Source organism: Doryrhamphus excisus, linkage group LG6 (genome assembly GCF_037039965.1).
Source record: "Doryrhamphus excisus strain RoL-2023G ecotype Guam linkage group LG6, RoL_Dexc_Guam_v1.1, whole genome shotgun sequence".
Lineage (NCBI taxonomy): Eukaryota > Metazoa > Chordata > Actinopteri > Syngnathiformes > Syngnathidae > Doryrhamphus > Doryrhamphus excisus.
In genome coordinates this window covers 6,240,625-6,259,919 of record NC_136362.1, presented here as the reverse complement: position 1 = coordinate 6,259,919, position 19,295 = coordinate 6,240,625, and the positions used below count along the sequence as shown (strand labels likewise).

Genomic DNA, 19,295 nt, shown 5'->3' with positions numbered 1-19,295 from the left:
TTGGCACATAGATCTATTACTTATTGATGAATAAATCATATATATTTAATAATTTATTGCACTCTACCCTCATTTGTGACACAAACTAAGCTGCAGAAATATCCTTCAAATCAACTATGCTGCCCCCTGTTGGTGTGGTGTGGTCATTACACGTGCATCCCTGGTTGGCAGGAAGCTCCCGTGCGCACGAGGAGAGGCAGGTGGCGCGCTATCTCGTAAAAAAAAAAAAAACTACCCGGCAAACGTAGGCGATAAATTGACATAGTATCATAGTATTCCGTCTCGCCAAAAAAAGAGAAGCAAAGCTTGAAGATTTGCGACAGAAAGGCGGCGTGGGAAGGCAGCTTGGACACACACACACACACACACACACACACACACACACACTCCCGAGGTTCAGGCTATCAGAAGAGTACACAAACATGCAGACTTACTCCACAAAGTCATGCACATGGAATGTTTATCTTGGGGGGTGGAGGGGGGGGCACGTCTAACCAGGACACCGTCGCCCTCTCCACGGCTAAAGATGGACGCTAAGGAGCCGCTAATTGCGCTTTAAAATCCAGCGCGTGTCGTCGTTTGTGGAGGAGGTAGAACGAGGGGACACGTGAGCCCGCCAGCTAACTCCTTTCAGGAAATGGAGGGTGTTAGCCTAGCTTAGCTTAGCCTTCCGCGAGGATGCTAACGGAAAGCCCAGCCCAGTCTCGTTAGAAACGGGTGTTGTGGTCCAATCAGAAACGCTCACAGGTTGTGGTTGTGCTTTTCGGACGGGGGGTGGTCGGCAAGGCCGAGGAAGGGCAGCTCCTCGCCAGCGTCGTCGCCTCCGAGCTTCAGGACCCGGTTGTTGAGGTCCAAGCAGCACTGCGCAAAGGGCGGGAAGTGGCTTAGTGTTATGGCCTCTTAATGGAGGGACTCGTTTGTTGGTGTTTGCTTACTTGGAGTTGCAGCAGAGTTTGCAGACCCAGGCTCAGCTCAAACGTCTGGTCTTCTGAGGGAAGGAGACATTATTTACTTTACTCTCACAATATTTACTTTTGTCGTATATATATTTACCCCCCCCCTGCCAAAAAAGTCAAATGTTATTGTAAATTGCAACTTTATGTTCATAGAATGTATGATGTTATTTGATATTTTTTATTCCATCCATCTTCTTCTGCTCATATAAAATGGATGGATATTTTTGAGTAGAAATAGATATTAAGACAGACCAAATCATGTTTTGTTATTCCATGTTTTACCGTAATGCTTATAAAAATGGAGCAAGTAGAAAGGTCTGTACTGATTTCCTTCTGTTTCGCCTGTTCCCACATTTGCAGGTTCTCCTACCTTGGACCAAAGCGGAACATTGGAGCGTCGTGGTACCCAGTTGGAGCTTCACATCCCTGACGGAGCTGCCGGAGTGCGGACTGGGTGCCAGGCTGAGCAGCGGGTAGGAAAACATTTCATTAATATTCATCAATATTTCATAACTGTGTTCTTTCAAAGAATGAAATGGGTTCCCTGGTTTCTATCTGTCCATCTCCATTACTGCCATCTAAAGGCTTGGAGCGGAATAGCATCTAATAACTCAAATGCTAATTATCAGTATGTTTCTTAGCTGATTGCCTCATAGTTAAAAGAAGCGACTAGTTGCAGCCCGCATCTTACTTCTTTCCACGGTAGAAGGTCAAGGAGGAGTGTTGTTGTGTTCTTACCCCAGCCTGTGGCAGCAGGAAGCAGAGATGTGGTTGTGCGGGCTGCTGGTGTTTAACGACGCCTTGACTTCCGTCTCGCAGCACTGCAGGAGGACATTTTGGCGTCAGCGCGTTTGTTTAGGTGACATTTGGTGTTAACCACCGTCTAGGGAGTTAAAACCGAAGCTGTGACGGATCCTTCCATCGGATCTGCTGACTCGCTTGCGCCGCGACAGCAACGATTAACCAGGAAGCTGACTGATTTGGTTCAAGATGTGTAGTGAAGCCTGCTGTTTTCCTTACAAAGCTGCGAGATTTAAAAATACATTCCCCTTCTGGGAGTCAAGGAGACTAGTGTTGTTTTCATGGCCCCCGCAGGCAGCAGCTTATCAGCGTCACCACAAACGTTGGCTTTTGTCTCCAACACGCCCTCCACTGTGCTAAAACCCCCCCGCTCTCTTTCCTCTGTCTTTTCTGTTCTCTGGCTGGAGTTTAAAAATAGCTGCTGGATGAGGAGTCGTGCAAGAGCACTTTGCATCAGAAGAAACAAGCAAAGTGCGAAAAGGAAACGCTAAGCATAGCAGAAAAGTTAGCATAGCTGACTTATTAAAGGAGCTAAACGTACACGGTTAGCCACGTTGCTGCTGAATCGTATGGAAAATGCTAACCAGAGTGGAAAAAAGGCTTTTTGTTTTCCCTTCTTAGTCGGGAATACATTTCACAGCCGTTTGGATAAATGCAAGACACTACAAGGTGAAGAAAAGCTGCCATTCATCGCACGAGACGTCATCTTTAAGACGCTACAGAAACTAAGGACTACAATTCGTGCTTTGAGATGGCGAGGGGCCCAAACCGTAAATGTTTACAATCACGAACAAACGCTCCTATGTCACTAATAACCGGCTTTATTGGGACTGGACTGAAAAGTCAAAAGGCGTCTTTGGGCTACCTTGCACTGAACGAGCAGCGCCGTGAGCGGGTGGGCGTGTGGCGCCGCCTCCTCCTCCTCGTCTACCGGAGACTCCTCCCTCTCCTCGGCGGAGGAGTCGGCGGTGCTCTCGCTCCTCTCCTCGTCCTTGTCCTCGTCCTTGGTGTCGGCCAGCGGCGAGCGCACCCGGGCGCCCGGGTCACGCGCCTCGCCTCGCAGCCGTGTGATGTTGCCCTCTAGGAGGCGCCGCTGGACGATGCTGTGAGGTTGCTGGCGGGGGAGACAACAAATACATTATTTTATTCGAATGGAAGATCAGTAAAATAATTGTACATTATTAGAATATAAGAATACAATAATTATAAATATGTACTTTTTAATTAAAATGTAAAAATTATAATTTGTTATTTTATACTATGAATTTACTTTTCTCTTTTTTTATTCAATTTAATTGTTTAAGTGTTTCGAAACGTAATCAGGTAATTACATTTTTATTTGAATTTTTCCATGTATTTTAAAATTATTTTATTTAAATAATAATTTGTTTAAATAATAAAATTCATTTCAATTATTAATTTTTATTTTATCCAGCTATTTTTATTTGTATTTAAAAATTGAAGTCCGACAATTACATCACAGCCCCGCCACAATTAGATCGCAGTCCTTTGGGAAACACTGCAAGTACCAGCTAGCCACATGCTAACCAACCGGAAGCTAGCAACAAGTTAGGTGATGTTTGCCTGTGGCTAGCTACAGGTCAAACGTTCGGCATAGAAAAGATGTGACGTTGAACTTTTTATGACGCGTTTTCCTCTTTCATCGTGGGAAAGCAGACAAATAGCCACAAATCCAATTTGTCAACACAATTGAATCTCTGTCCGCAAATGACGTTAGCGAGCCAGCAGCTAGCAAGGCTGCCCGGCACTGCGGTCGTTTAACAGTCGTTTTGAAGCCTCCTGCTCGGCCGCGGCAGGAAGTCAGCAGAGCGCCAAAGCGCTGGTTTAGAAAGGTCACATGACTGGCTGGAAACTGACACGCTGGAGTTAATTAGTGCGCTGGCATGCAATTAGCTTCTAATCGACCGAGAGGGGGGAAAGAAGCGGAGCTGTACTGTGTACTTAAACGTGTCATCGAACATGTGTGCGTGTTTACGTTGCAATTTATTCACCTTTTAGCGCCTTAGCCCTGCAAAGGCGCCCAAGTGCTGTGCGGGTGTACCAAATGGAGTGGCCGGGGAGCAGGTTTGGACCGGTTTGTCATCGGAACTATTATGTGTTGTTTAGTCTGCCTGCAAAGTCCCGCTCGTGTTGTTTTTCGACACTATTTTTAGCCTCCTGTCTTCCCCCAAAACACACACACCTAATTCATGCATGGCTTGCGTTCAACCGCTTCCACCAATCAGATCACTGATCCCGCCCACCACCTCCTTGATGGGTGGCTTTGACACTTGTCTCAGTTAAGTCATTTTAAATGATAATTATAAAGCTTGTAAATATTTTTGTTTACTTTTAGATAAAAACTCCCAAAAAATAAATTTCCCAAAAAATTATATACATAATTTTTTTTTATATCTGCTAAAAGTAATCGTCTTGAATGATTAATAACATAAATGTAATGTATGTAAATGAAAAGTAAATGTAGTGTCTCCTGGTACATTAACACGTGATCTACAGAAAATATGATTTCATTCATATTGAGAACAATGAATGAATGAGAAAATGAATGAATGAATTTCGCTTTCGCCAGCAAGCCGCTATAAACCCGATTAGAGTATTTTAGCATGCTAGCATTGACTTCCAGCCTCAAAGCGTCGTATTCAACACAAACTTATTAAAAAATAACAAGCCCTGAAGTGAATCCCTAAAACGTTGTTAGCTTCCAGGGGCTTAACGGGCTCCGTCATCTATTAGCCGCCCGCCATTCCACCCTCTTGTGATAAAAAGCAATTATCTTTCCCGCCAAGGCGGAATGAAGCCCGTCTCAGCGGCTATCAGGAAGTCTTTGAGGGCGCGCCGCGGTGGCTTTGAGTGGAAAATGTCATCTCGTACGCTTGGCGTGCGCTCTCCGCAGTTAGCTCGCCTCATTGTTTAGGCGCCAAGTAGAGCCGAGGACTCGTTAAAGAGGAATAAAGAGACGACGGCAGGCATACCGAGTAGTCGTCAGGCTGCTTTTAACATGAACACAATTTGGGCCCGTCTTTGGTAAAACCTTTGGAAGCCTGATGCATCCCAGGGGGGTGCCGAAAGGGGCGGAGCTACATACAGAGCAGTGTGTTGACGGGTGGGCCGGAAGAAGCTCGTCTCGCTCAGTCACCACTCACGGCTGCATGAATGTAGCGTGCTAAAGATGCTAATAGCTAACAGATAAAGGTCAGCCATGCGAGGCGGGACTCTGAGCTCCGTTACGCAACAGCCGGCTTGTTTTTGCCGCTTTTTAGCCCCGAGGAGGTGCAGCGCGTCGATGGAGCAGTGCGAGTGGGAAAAGGGAAGCGCGGTCTCGAGAGGAGGTCACCGGGGAAGCGGAGCTACGTGAGGGATGCTTTACGTAACACAACACACGCCTGTGTGTGTGTGTGTGTGTGTGAAATATCAAGGAATAAAAGTGTGTGCTTGGAGAGTCGGCATCAACACTTTCTAAGCATTTCATGCCACAAAGCCATTATTCATGATTAGGTACAATCACCATGTGGTGGTAGTGTGATGGTCTGGGGTTGTTTTGCTACGTAACATGGCGCCACGTTACTGTTGCTGTGATGTTCTTTTTCTGAAATGCCAGATGTAATGGGACACACAACCTCCAAAAAGTTTGACATTCGTCTGGTCAGTATTTTCCCCAAAGGTCTTCAGGACCATCAAATGTTCAGTGGTTTTGGTCTTGGAACCCTGCCATGCAGGCCGCTTTTGCCCAGTGTCTTTCTCATGGTGGAGTCATGAACACTGGCCTTAACCGAGGCAAGCGAGGCCTGCGCTTCTTTGGATGTTGTTGTGGGGTCTTTTGTGACCTTGTGGGTGAGTTGTCGTGCGCTCTTGGGGTCGTTTTGGTTGGCCCGGCCACTCCTGGGAAGGTTCACCACTGTTCCGTGTTTTGGTCATTTGGGAATAATGGCTCTCACTGTGTTTTGCTGGAGTCCTAAAGCTTTAGAATCACCTTTATAGCCTTTTCCACACTGATAGATCTCAATTCATCTCAGTTAAGATATGTTTTAAGGGGGCACAATCACTTTTTCACACAGGTTCGAATTCATTTTCCCCTTTAAAGGGCACCTATTATCCTCTTTTCTGACCTATACATGTTGTTCCGATGTTGTATCCTGGTGTTAAGCCGTGCCAAGGCGTCAGATATTCAGGTTTGTTTTGTGACCATAGTCCAATACAAAGCTGTGGTTGTGTTGACGAGTCAGAAGGGCAAAATTAGGAAGTGGGTTTCGGCAGTTGTGCGGAAGTCCTCGGGAGCGCCGAAAATGCGCATAATAGATCCCCAAAGTATTTTTCATATCTCTGTATGACACAAACAAGATGGAGCAACCAGGAAATGAGCGAAACAAGGAATACCGTGTTTCGTTTACATGTTCATGCATAATGATGTTTCGTAGGTCGTGTTTTTGTCAAGCGTTAAGATTTCGGCAGCCCGTGAATGCACCACGGTCATGTACTATGAGACACAAAAGTGATTTTACACAATTATTCGCTGCAAATGTGGAGTATATATAATATGTATACACGTAGCCGCCATGTTGGCAGCGCTGATCCCTAGCAGCGTCACGGGCAGGTGGCGCCAGATCTATTTGTGGCGGTCCAAATGTATCACTCGATGATCGTACGGGGAAGCACTGATACTGGCAGGAAGTTGATGACGTGACTGACAGGTCGCTGCTTGCCACTCACCAGGTCTTTGGACGTCCCCAGCCTCTTGAGGCCGTCCAGGGGCAGGAGGTCAGCCGAGTCCTTGTGCGTGAACTGCGTGGCCTGCTTGAGACGTCGCTGCTGGTGCAGGATGGCTTTATCGCGGATGGCCAGCTCACCTTTCTTGGCCTCGCTCATGGTTGGTTCAACACACACACACACACACCAAAAAAAAAACAAAAAAACGCCTAAAGGCAGGAGGAGAAAGAGACCCTCAAAAATGGTAGATTCCGCTCCGCTGCTTGCCTCCTCATGTATTTGTCGTCCGGTTACGCTCCCCTCCTGGGCGATGAAGGTGACGGCGTCGATCCGAGCATCCTCCTCGGAGCTGCTGTCGTCGAGCGTCGGCTGCGTCTCACACGGTCTGGCAGGCGAGTGGAGTGTTTTCCCCTCCCCTCTGTGCCATCTGTCCTTGCGAGCTCACATCCCTGCCTTCCTTCCCCCCACTGGATCCTCCTCCTCTTTATCTCCTCCCTCAGCCCTCCTTTTCATGCCACACACTCATGCAGAGTACACGTTTGCTCACTTGTACGCCGTCTTTAAAGCCACGCCATCTGTGTGTGTGTGTGTGTGTGTGTGTGTGTGTGTGGGATGCGCCACACCCACAGATGCTTGCACCTCTGGGTGCAGATTAACCCCCCAGCGCCCCCACCTGCTGTGGTGTCACACATGGACGGTGACCCCGCACAGCCCGAGCCAGCCAATCAATGCGATGCAAGCATCGATTTCCACCACCCCCCTCTGGAATTACAAAAAACGTCACTATCATTCTTCCACGCCAGTAATCACTCATTAAATGTGTGTGCGTTCACACTCGGACACTTTTAATGATGGCTGACATCATCAGAAACATTTTGGGTGGACATTTTCCAAAACGTATAAAAATCCATTCCGACTGGTCGTTAAGTTGAATTAGAGCCTGTTATTCCTGCGTGGTGTGTGCCGCCCCCTGGCGGCCACCACACGCATTACACGCAAATGTGCATCTGACACATTGGAACGCGCCAAGGGTTTAAAATAGGGACAGATTGACAGCAGGGGCCCCTGAACACCAACTTTATTGCCATCAAAGTGTCAAACAAGATGAATACGAACAAAAGGAAGCGTTGAAGCCAAAATGTCAAGTGAAAAATAATTTGTTATTTGAACACACAAAAGTAGAAACAGCATTTTTGGTCTTTCGCTGGCAATTTTGTGCTTGCTTTTCAGTTTTTGGATTAAATTCCCAAAGGAGAAGGCACATGTGCAAGACAATGTGGAATACTATTATTACGTAATGTATACTTATTTCCATTCTTATAATATGTCAACATATTCATTGTTTTAAATAATACTTGATTATACTGCATATAATGATAGCGACGTCAAATGATGTAATATTTCCAATTCCAAATACGACAGGAAACGTCTGAATTCTCCCTGACGAGGAATGTGGACGTGTCAAACAAAAGCATGTTCACACGCGGCATAGTCCCATTCATGCCAAAAGCAACCTCTGCTCACGCTAAGGAAGTTAGCATGGTCCAGTAGCAGGCTGGTTTGGTCTGCAGCGCCAAATGGAAAGTGCAAGCACGGTCCCGGCGTCCTCCCGTCATCCTCCCGGCGTCCTCCCGTCATCCTCCCGGCGTCCTCCCGTCATCCTCCCGTCATCCTCCCGTCACAGCACGCTGGGGAGGTAAAGCGAGCACAGCAGCATGTTCTGCCCCAGTGCCGGAAAGCGTCGGAAGGCCTCCCAGGCGTCGGAGAAGATGTTGTACTTGAGGAAGACGCGGTGCTCCAGGCTGGTGGGCAGGCTGACGTCGCGGCTCATGATGTAGATGCCGTCGTTGTGCAGCGTGCACGTCAGGTTCAGGCCCGACTTGGACGTGTTCTCCTTCAGGTGGAGCCATTCGCCGGTGGCGACGTTGTAGGACTGCACGGTGAGCACGTCCTCCGTCTGGCTGGGGCGCCGCTGCTGCTGTTGATGATGCTGCTGCTGCTGCGGCGGCGTGTGGTCCAGTTCGTGGGTGTAGCCTCCCACCAGGTAGATGGTGTCCTCCACCGAGAGCATCTGCTGCTTGCGGATGTGCACCGAGCATGGTCGGAACGCCGTCCAGGTGTCGGAAGTGGGGCAGTATCGGAGGAGGTTGGTGTTCCTTTCTGTTTGACAAAGCAAATGTGATCTTTGTGATTTCCGCGGCAAAACTAAACAGGAGCGCCCACCTCGTGCGGTGTACCCGCCCATGACGTAGATCATCCCCTGGCACTCGCAGGCTGAGAACTCGGCCAGCGGGTCCGGCATGGAAGACACACAAGTCCAGAAGTCGTTCTCGGGGCTGTAACACTCCACCGTGCCCAGACAATGCCCCCCCACGGCATACAACTTCCCCTGCACGGCCAGCAGCTTGAAGTTGGACCTGAGAAGAACAGAGCACAGCGGTGACATCTTCAGCGCTGATAAGGTGACAACGTTACCTTTTCTGGTTGAGCGGCGCCGCCTGGTTCCACTCGTTCCTGCAGGGGTTGTAGCAGTGCACGGCAGAGATCTCCTGGCTGGTGGTCCTGTACCCCCCCACGATGAAGAGGTAGTTGTCCAGGACGGCCGAGCCGTAGCCTCTGACGTTGATCATATCCTGAGGCAGGTTGTTGGCCAGAGGCTTCCAGCGCTGATCCTCCTCTCCGTACCTCAGCATGGTCCAAGGCTCGTCCTGATCTGGCACGTCCAAACACAGGCAGGTGAAGTCCCCGATGGCCACCAGGGTGGCGGCGCCTCTCATGCGCATCTCTCTCACCTGGTCCCTGACGGCGGAGGCCAGGTTGCCGAACTCCGGCCGCCTCATCATGCGGTGGTAGTGGCAGCTCATGTACTTGAGGCAGGCGTGACGCAGGTCGTGCGTCCCGTAAACCTCAGAGAGGCCGTAGAGCTCCACGCAGTTATCCAGGCGGATCTCAGCGCTGAGGAGCTTGAGGATGGAGGTGACCTGAAGGAAGGAGGCCGTCTCTATCAAGTCCTCCAGGGTCTCGTTGGAAATCTCCACTTTGGAGGTGTTGATGAATTCCAGGACAAGCTCCAGGCCGGGGACACTGAGGCCCCGCAGCTGCACGGAGTCCTCCGTGGACTCCCTCATGCCAGAGCTGTACAGCGCACGGAAGTAGTCGCTCTTCTCGATCAGCTTCCTTTTGTTCACCTCGTAGATCTTGTCCTCCATGACAATGGCGATGATCTGATCTGATGACATGTCGGAGCATTAAGTTGACTTCTAGGGTACGAATCCCCCTTTGTTATGCTCTGAGGCTACTTTTTTGTTTACGTGTGACCGGAGAGCAGCAGGCCATATATGGTCATGCTCGGCCCATAGGTCGACATCAAGCAACTTCATTAGCCGGGGAAGCTAACCGGCTAACAACAAGCACAACTGGCCACAAGAGAAGCTTCCATGCGGTAACATAACCCGAGAGTCCTCCTAAAGGCTTCTATGATGTTAGCGGTTGCATTTGTGAGATTTAAGATACTCTAGACGGCGGTGTTAATGTACTCCTTGTCTTTTGGTGCCCCCGGAGCTCGGCTGTCAACTTGGGACTGTTTTGGTCGACTTCCTCGCGGCCACTTATTGTACAGCTGCCGCGTGCCGCTCTATGCTGCTGTCGCCACCTAGCGGCAGACGCGCGTTACAGCGGACCCTGTGGTGACCGCATCGCCTTAGTTTTCCTGTTCCTTTGCCTCCCGCCGGGTAGATGGTTCCTCCACCGAGAATATCTCGCAGCATGTCAGTAGCGGAAGAGAGACAACGTAATTTTTGAAATTTTTTTGACAAAATGGAGAGTCAGTGGAGGTGTGTCGGGCATCATGTCCAGAGTGCTCCCTGGACTCCCCCACGCCAGACCTGTACAGCGCACGGAAGTAGTCGCTCTTCTCCATCAGCTTCCCCTTGTTCGCCTCAAAGATCTTGTCCTCCAAGACAATGGTGAGGATCTGATCTGAAGACGTTGGAATAAGTTACATTTCCGGGTATTACTCACCCTTGTTAGTTGTTATTTGCATGGCCCAGAAGATTGCCAGTCCATATATGGTCATGTTCAGCCCATCAGCGCATTTTCTTTAGCCTGGATGCCAGCAGCGCCCAATCAGGTTTGACCTGTTCAGTGAGAAACCGTGCTTGTTTCTTCCAGATTCAAATCTGGACAGATAGGTCAAACAGAACCAACCTATACCGCGTATTAAATACTTAAAGGTGTCTGACTGCTATCCCGAAAGATCGTTGTCCAAAACCGGAAATATATTTTAATTTGAAAACAGGAAATCAACGCGCCTGCCTCCGTGCGACTTGACAGCGGCATCCATGAGCCGGACTCCACACAGCCGCTCAGCCGCTTCGACTCTCCCGACAGCGGGCCGTACGTGATCCGAGTCTAGGATGCGGGAGCCGGCGTGGGCCTCCTGGTTCCCCCGCTGCCTGGTGCTCGTCATAGCCACTCAGAGGGCGGCTTGCCAGGGCTCCTCGCTGCGTCGATGCGACGAGGTGAGCGCGCCTCTTACATCATCGCCCGACATTCATCATGGACAACTTGCTGTCCTTCATATTTCTATGTGTTATATTTCTATGTGTTGTTACACATTATCACCTCATTCAGCCTCCTGGCTAGAAGATCGCTCAATAGATTGTTGACAGGTGTTGATTTATGTCAATTTTAAGATTCTGAGCTCCAAACAATATGCTGAAGCGCCCCCCACAGCAAATATTAATAATAATAATCATAATAAACATCTGTGCAGGCTAACTTCTCATGCTAAGCTAACTATAAACAATTTATTGTGTTTGCTTTCATTCTGCTTTCTCCTGCACAGTTGTTGTCATGGAGCTTCCTTTTCAAAGCCCCCCAGCCCCCCTTCTCATCGGTCACCATGACAACCAACATGAGTCACCCGGGAGACGGGGAGGCCACATTATCATCCGCTGTCCTCATCGCTTCCACACTTTGCCGTCCTTGTTATGTGTGCTTTCGGTTTTGTGGGGGGTGCCCACTCAAAACTGGGTCCGTGACCCACTTTGAGGGTGACGCCCCACCGGTTGAGAATCGCTGGTGTACATGTGAAGCGTTTCTGCCGCTCTGGTGAAGTCTCTGGAACGGAGGAAGTTAGCATTAGCTCGCCCCCCCCAGGCTGAAACCCGCATTAAGCAAACGCCCTGCCCTTGACCGCCCATTAGTGCTGTGGTGGTTGGTTTCCACGGCGATCACGGTCAGCGTTAATGGACTCCTATCCTGTTTGTCCTGCAGACGGACTACTACTACCAGTACACCGAGTGCGACACCACAGGCTCCCGATGGAGGGTTGCCATCCCTTTCCGCCCGGGCGCCTGCTCCGACCTCCCACCCCCCAGCAGGGGAACGGACTGCTGTGAGTACCGCCCTCATCCTGGTGACCTCTGGTGGTTTGTGTTCCTGCAAAAGAGTAATATTTGTGTGTTGACTGTAGACCTAGCACCATAGTTGCGTAAGACTAATTAATTAGGTTAAATTAACTAATTAACTAAGTTAATTTGTTCCACGAGGCCAGACGAGAACTGAATGTATGAAAACTTCCCATAAACCGCTTCCAAATGCTCCAAAATACCTACTTCCTGTCTCTGCAGCCTTCTCCTGCTCAGCTGGTAAGTTCTTGGAGATGTCCACGCAGTCGTGCACGCCATGCGCCTCCGGCTCCTACTCGCTGGGCAGCGGCCTCCGCTTTGACCAGTGGGACGCCCTCCCGCTGGGCTTCATCAGCATCGCCAGCCTGCTGAGCCCTGGGCCGCACAGCGAGGACCTCCAGGCGTGTAACAAGTGAGTCCGGCGCTCCCTCGGGGGCCGAGACGGGACGTCTCCTACTTCTGAGCGCGTCTGGGTTTGCCTCCCGCAGCTCGACGTGGACGCCGCAGGGGGTCTACCTGGAGTCCAACAGGGACGAGTGCACGGTGTCGCTGGTGTACGTGGTCCACCTGGAGAAGCAGGGCTCGGTGTCCTTCACCTACCAGTACCCCGAAGGCAACATGTTCTTTGAGTTCTACGTAAGCATCGGGGATGGGAGCTGGCGTCGTACGCTGCCGGCTGTTTTTGGCGTCACCGTTCAACGTGGGGGTGTCTGCAGGTGCAGAACGAGCAGTGCCAGGAGATGAGCCAGAGTGACGAGCAGAAGTGGCTCAAGGTCACCAACCACGGCGAGTGGGCCACGCACCAAGTGAGCGTTCCAAACCTCTGAATGGATTTGGGTGACATCTTCCGGTATTGTCGGAAATGGGATATGGAACAGCTGATTACATTGGGGGGGGGGGTCCAGGAGTTTTTAACAGAATTCATTAGGAAGAGCTTTGGGCGTGTGACCCATCACAGCGGGGTGGGCGTGCCTGGAGGCGGACTGTGGGTGGAATAAATGAAAAGACCGTGGAATAGGTGCAGATTCTGCAAGATCTAGACAGCTTTCTGTTTTCCCCTGTTGAAATATTAAAGGGGAAGACAGAAAGCTGTCTAGATCTTCCAGAATCTGCACCTATTCCGGCTCTATTTCCTTGGATTTGTAGATTTCAGAAACCTGCCCGGGCCAAACAAAAAACAGCCCAAGGCAACAGATGGACACCGGGCTGCACTTTGGACAACCCTGCTGTCAAATATGGCGGCACAGACATAAGTCATTGAACTTAGAAAAAAAATCATCCAAGGGGAGGAAGAAAAAAATTAATGACATGAAATAATTGAAATACATTTCTTCTTCTTCCTCTTTGGACTTTTCCCTTCAGCAGTCGCCATAGCAACCAATCTCCTCCATCCCACCCCGTCTTCCGCATCCATAAACCTCCCCTTTGGTTTTCCTCTACGCCTCCTACCTGGCAGCTTGAAACGCAGCACCCTGATATGCATCCTTACATGCATCCTTATATGCATCCTTACATGCATCCTTATATGCATCCTTAATATTTGTGCGTCTGTTTTAATTTATTCCACCCACGAGCCTTCTCCAGGCACGCCCACTTCACTGTGATTGGTCACACGCCCAAAGATCTTCCTAATGAATTCCATTAACCCCCACCCCCAAATGTAATCAGTTCTTCCTTATCCCATTTCGGACAATACCGGAAAATGTCATCCAAATCCATGATTAGCTTAATAAATGTATGAATATATTATATTAGATATTCAAATCAATCAATAAGATGAGAAACATTCTATCCACTATGTATGAAAAACATATGTGTCATGAATAAAATGTGTTCCAGATCAGTCTGTGGGCCGGCACCAACATCTTGTACTGGAGAACCACTGGGATCCTGGTGGGCGGGAAGATGGTCAAACCAGTTCTGCTCAAGGACATCAAAATAGAAGGTAAAAAAAAACAAACACGACAAGTCGTCGCAGGAAGTTGACGAGGTTTTTCTTTTTGTGCGTTTGGAGGCGTCGCCTACTCGTCCGAGTGCTTTCCCTGCCGACCCGGTTGGTTCAGCCCGACCGCCGGCTCCTCCTCCTGCCAGCCGTGTCCCAGCAACACCTTCTCCGGCAAGGGCTCCTCCTCCTGCTCCCCCTGCCCCGACAACCACTACTCGCGTACGTCAAGCTCCGTCGGCGCCATGCTGCTGAGTCACGCGCAAGCAGGAAGTCCACGCCAACTAAGCTCTAATCGCCCTTTCATCTTTCCTCCTCATCGCCGTCTAGAGGAGGGATGGGCCGAGTGCAAGGTGAGGCCGCCTTGCTCCGACAAGGACTACTTCCAGATCCACACGGCGTGTGACGGCGAAGGCAAGGTGGGCCTGCTTTGTGCACCTCACACGTCATCATAACACGTGGAGCACACAACGTAACTACACCACACACACTTAACCCGCAAGGCATGCTGGGCGTCTTCCTTAAAAATATGACCTCATTCTTGTCATCGGCAGCGATGACAGAACGTAAACAATTACACGTCCCTTCCGCCCTCCTCGCAGACGCAGGCGGTGTACCGCTGGGTGGAGCCCAAGGTCTGCGACGAGAACGCCACCGACGCCGTCCTGCTACCCAGCTCGGGTACCAGGAAGTCGTGCCCGCCGTGCAACCCGGGCTTCTACAACAGCAACGACTCCACCTGCTCGCCGTGCCCGCCCGGCAGCCGCTCGGACGGAACCTACGGTAATTAACAAACATTAATTAACACCCCCCCCCCCAACACACACACACAACTGGTTGATCCTGAAGAAGCGGTTCCTGCTTTAAAAACAATGTGGTCACAAAAACTTCATTGTGTGTGTGTGTGTGTGTGTGTGTAGCGTGCACACCTTGCCCTGCAGGTACCGAGCCAGTTCTGGGCTATGAGTACAGATGGTGGAACGTGCTTCCCTCCAACATGAAGACATCCTGCTTCAACGTGGGAAACTCCAAATGTGACGGCATGAACGGTGAGTGCACCATGTATGCTCCAAATATATATATATATTTTTAATTTCTTGTCATAAAAATTCATAGAACATATTATATATATATATATATATTATAATTAATTGTTATAATTAAATAAAGTAAATCGTTTTCATTAGTTTTTTTCCTCTTTAATTTCTTTACATATTTAATTTTTTTAGTACAAATATTATTAATTTAATACAAATATTTGAAATTTAAACTGTAAACTATAGCATAGAATATTTTTTTAATTAAATTAAATATACATTTGTTTTATTTAATATTGTACAGTATAAATAAAATAAATGTTATTTACGTATATATGTGAAAAAATATATTTGTAACTATGCATATTTATTTTCAATGTCATTTATAATGAATTTAATATATTTAATATTTTGGATGAATTTAAATAATACACATACATTGTTATTTAATATATATGTATATATTATAATTAAATACAGTAAATAATTTCTGCTTTTTCATTATTTTTTCTCTTTAATTTCTTTACATATTTACATTTTTATTTAGTACAAATATTTTAAATATAACTGTAAATTATAGTATAGAATATTTTTTATAAAATTAATTATACATTTGTTTTATTTAATATTGTACAGTATAAATAAAATAAATGATATTGAATATATGTGAAAAAATATATTTTTGTAACTATGCATATATATTTTAAATGGCATTGATAATGAATTTAATCTAAATATTTTTGACAAATTTAAATAATACACATAAATTTTTATTGGTATAGTATTTGTATGCTTTTTCCAATATGTCAAACGGTGTTGACATTCAGGTTGGGAGGTCGCGGGCGACTACGTCCGAAGCGGAGCCGGCTCGTCGGACAACGACTACCTCATCCTCAGCCTCCACCTGCCTGGTTTTAAGTAAGGGTGCTTGAAGGAAACAGTTCTAATATATGCTAATATAAACGTGTACCGTCCTGGTTTTGGGGGGCAGGGTCCCGGCCTCGCTGTCGGGGATGAGCGGCGGCGAGGTGGCTCAGATCACCTTCGAGTTTGAGACCGTGTGCACCGCCGACTGCGAGCTCTACTTCATGATGGTGCGTCTGGGGAAGCTGACAAGTGATTTGGCATTTGTTGACCACCCTACCGCTCTGGCGCCCCCCGCAGGACGTGCACAGCAAGGGCACCACCGTGGTGGAGTCGTGGGAAGGCAGCAAGCAGAGGCAGTCGTACTCGCACAGCATCACCCAGAATAACTCCGTCACTTTCACGTGGGCCTTCCAGAGGACCAGTCACACCCTGGACGTAAGTTCATCTCATCAATACATAACATCATCATAAAATCTATACAGTACGTGAAAATAGGACATGGACTTTTTTCATTAAATGTGTCATTTTGTTAGATTCATTCATTCATAAATATAAGTAAGTAATGAGTAAGAATTTTTTTTTTATATATTATTTTTATTAGATCAGTTCATTCATAAATCACAATATCAGAAACAGCTCTCATTTTCACATGGGCATTCTGGAAATATAAATTATAAGTAATATTGAAATTATTAAAAAAAAACATTCAAAATATTTGATTCATTCCTTTCTATGAAATTCATTATTATAGATATTATTTATATTTTTATTAATTCATGAATCAAAATATTAGACTAAGAAATGATTTAGTACATTTGAATACAATATTTGTAAAAATGAAAATTCATTAAATTTACATTAAATTGTTTTATTTGATGATCAGCTTTAATCAGATCATATAGATTAATATTAGACTAATTATGTTTTAATTTGCATTATTTTATATATTATTTACTTTGTTCAAATCATTATTTTGTACATTAATAAAAAATAATAAAGCTAAATTAAAAATACATTTAATTATGTTACTTGATATATTATTTATCAAAACTTGATATGTGTAATAAATCTAAATATTAGACAAATTAACTGATTATTTATTTATTATGATATATAATTTATTGTTTTATTCAATGTAGCTATCTAACTAGTATACAATTAATTATTTATGTATATCATTTTATGATGTTATTTTACTTATATACTATGCATTATGTTTATTTGGAATGAATTCATAAATTGAAATATTATTTGGATATTTTTTATGTATTTTTATGATGAGTATATCGTGTGACCATGGCCTTTGTCCAGGTGCGTCGTTACGTCAGCGACAGCGTGAAGGTCTTCTCCATCCACGTCACCAACGTCCTGGACGGCGTGGCGTCCGGGTGCCGGGCGTGCGCCCTGGTGCCCGAGAACTCGCAGCGTGCCGGCTCGTCCTGCGTGCCCTGCCCGCCGGGGTTTTACATCCACGGCGAAACCAACCGCTGCAAGGAGTGCCCCCCCAACACCCACCTGGCGAGGCGCCACACCTACGGCCAGGAGGCGTGCGTCCCGTGCGGGCCGGGAAGCATCAGCAACAAGGTGGGCGGAGCTCAAAGGCGTCCGACGCGGCCCGCCAACCCATTGTACCGCCTTGTCTTTCAGGAGCACTCCCGTTGCTACAGCGACTGCTCCTTCTCCTACGCCGAACGCAACCGCACGTTCACCTACGACCTCAGCGCTCTGAGCGACGTGGCCTCGCTCACCCTCGAGCCCAGCTTCACCACCAAGGGCACCAAGTACCTCCACCTCTTCAACATCAGCTTGTGCGGCCACGAGGTAACGCCGTCGTCCGCACGCCTCACCTTGCCGCGATGTCCTGTAACCATGGCGACCCAACCCCCGCAGGGCACGAGAGCCGCCGTCTGCCGGAACAACCTCACCGACTTCAGCGGCGTCTTCAACAAAGACGACCGCGGCGAGGCGGCCCAGCTCGCCAACGCGGTGGACAGCTTCGTCTGTCAGTCCACCATCATCCCCGCGGATGGGCGGGGCTTCAGGATGCCCATTTCCTCCCAGTCCATCGGCCTGGCGGACACGTTCCTCGGTGCGTCTTAATGTCGCGGCTGTGCTTTGGTGGGCTGTCAGTCACGGTTTGGCCGTTCCCGCAGGCGCCACGGTGGACACGGCCCTGGATGGCGTCAGCGCCGAACTCCATCTTTTCCCGGAAAACGCAAACAACATCCCAGACATCAACTTCTTCTTCAGGTAGTCCCGTAACAGCCTCTTTTTTTATGACACGCCCTTTAATGCTGAGTCCCGCCCCCTCCCCCCCAGGTCCACGCAGGTGACAGCTTCCTGTGAGCAGGGTCGTAGTTCAGTCGTCACGGTTCGCTGCAACGCCCGGAAATCAGAACGTGGCGATGTCTCAGTGCCCAGGTGAGCCGCCGCGCTCGGTAACGACGTCCACCGTACTAAAGTCGGTCTCTGCAGCTCCTGTCCCGCAGGAACGTGCGACGGCTGCACCTTCCACTTCCTGTGGGAGAGCGCCAGCGCCTGTCCCCGCTGCACGCAGGACGACTACCACCAGCTGGACGGAGCGTGCAAAGGCGGCGTCCAGGTACATCCGTTTACCTTCCCATCCCTGCCGTGGACGCGTTCCATTCTCCTTCTCCTCGTCCGCCGCAGGAGACTTTTTATTTGTGGAACGAGCCCAAGCTGTGCACAGGGGGCGTCTCGCTGCCTCCCAGAAGCTCCGCCCCCTGCGAGGCCATCGCCATGTGGCTGAAGTTTGGGGTGGGCGGCGGCGCCTTCTTGGCGGTGCTGCTCGTCTCCCTCACCTGCTACTTCTGGAAGAAGAACAGGAGGTGAGCGCGACCCACGAAGGAAGCGTCCTCGTACGCTCCTGCGGTCATGTGACCTGCCGGGTGTCCTACAGGCTGGAGTACAAATACTCGCGTCTGGTGATGTCGGCCAACAAGGAGTGTGAGCTTCCCGCGGCAGACAGCTGCGCCCTGGATGAGGGGGAGGAGCCTGATGATGACGCCGTTTACACCCGAAAGCCGTCCCTGCTGAGGAAGCTCCGCGCCATTGCCAGCAAGGTCTGGATGCGTACAGTAGGTGTACTTCTGGTTCTACGGCGGTGCACGTTCCGATAAGAATGCCCAAATGATGTCTTTCAGCATGAAGGAGGAGACGGCAGCGAGTCCGTGCAGCTGAACAGCTCCCAGTCAGACCGCTGGGTCCTGGGCTAGGCCTTTGCTGATGTCATCACGCCTCAGATGACAAAACACTGGACCAGATCTCTTTACAAATACATTGCTTTTGTACAGTTTTATTTGGGGCTTTCTGTTGGGGGTCCTGTATTTATATCAATGTTGTTTATTAAAGTCCTATATGTCTTTAGACCTTCCGGGTTGTTTTTAAAGTCTTTGAGTGACACATTTTATGCTGCAGTACCTTGTCTGGCCACCATATTAAAGTGGCAGTATTTTACAAACAACACAACAGCTAGCACCTCAAGCGGGAAGTGAAAATACGAATCAGATTTAAAAACCAATCACAGAAAGAAACA

General features: G+C 48.5%; 3 protein-coding genes across 6 annotated transcripts; 1 reads left to right on the top strand and 2 right to left on the bottom strand.

Annotated features, from left to right (window-relative positions):
* Positions 1 to 459: 459 nt before the first annotated feature.
* Positions 460 to 7,012, bottom strand: nrip2 (nuclear receptor interacting protein 2). Its single transcript, XM_058067014.2, has 6 exons — positions 6,486 to 7,012; positions 2,623 to 2,871; positions 1,695 to 1,777; positions 1,327 to 1,418; positions 936 to 988; positions 460 to 861 (listed from the first exon to the last, which is right to left on the bottom strand). The coding sequence occupies exons 1-6, from the start codon at positions 6,639 to 6,641 to the stop codon at positions 742 to 744; spliced, it is 753 nt and encodes a 250-aa protein (XP_057922997.2). The 5' UTR covers positions 6,642 to 7,012; the 3' UTR covers positions 460 to 741.
* LOC131125437 (endosome/lysosome-associated apoptosis and autophagy regulator family member 2-like) lies at positions 6,494 to 19,124 on the top strand. 3 transcript variants are annotated; one of them, XM_058067008.2, is made up of 23 exons: positions 6,494 to 6,642; positions 10,780 to 11,002; positions 11,760 to 11,880; positions 12,116 to 12,305; positions 12,382 to 12,529; positions 12,610 to 12,699; positions 13,733 to 13,838; positions 13,908 to 14,057; positions 14,166 to 14,254; positions 14,438 to 14,618; positions 14,756 to 14,884; positions 15,700 to 15,790; positions 15,864 to 15,966; positions 16,037 to 16,174; positions 17,051 to 17,323; positions 17,387 to 17,560; positions 17,630 to 17,828; positions 17,893 to 17,989; positions 18,059 to 18,160; positions 18,215 to 18,341; positions 18,410 to 18,588; positions 18,660 to 18,822; positions 18,904 to 19,124. In XM_058067008.2, exons 2-23 carry the CDS (start codon positions 10,898 to 10,900, stop codon positions 18,973 to 18,975), a joined length of 3,027 nt encoding a protein of 1,008 aa, XP_057922991.2. In that variant the 5' UTR covers positions 6,494 to 6,642; positions 10,780 to 10,897; the 3' UTR covers positions 18,976 to 19,124. The 3 variants fall into 3 exon arrangements, with proteins under 3 accessions (XP_057922991.2, XP_057922989.2, XP_078647398.1); XM_058067006.2 differs by lacking the exon at positions 6,494 to 6,642 and adding an exon at positions 8,141 to 8,628; XM_078791272.1 differs by lacking the exon at positions 6,494 to 6,642 and adding an exon at positions 10,245 to 10,447.
* Positions 7,526 to 11,073, bottom strand: klhl42 (kelch-like family, member 42). Of its 2 annotated transcripts, XM_058067012.2 has the most exons (3): positions 8,958 to 11,071; positions 8,706 to 8,899; positions 7,526 to 8,642 (listed from the first exon to the last, which is right to left on the bottom strand). In XM_058067012.2, exons 1-3 carry the CDS (start codon positions 9,719 to 9,721, stop codon positions 8,161 to 8,163), a joined length of 1,440 nt encoding a protein of 479 aa, XP_057922995.2. In that variant the 5' UTR covers positions 9,722 to 11,071; the 3' UTR covers positions 7,526 to 8,160. The 2 variants fall into 2 exon arrangements, with proteins under 2 accessions (XP_057922995.2, XP_078647400.1); XM_078791274.1 differs by having other exon boundaries at positions 7,526 to 8,899; positions 8,958 to 11,073.
* Positions 19,125 to 19,295: the final 171 nt, after the last annotated feature.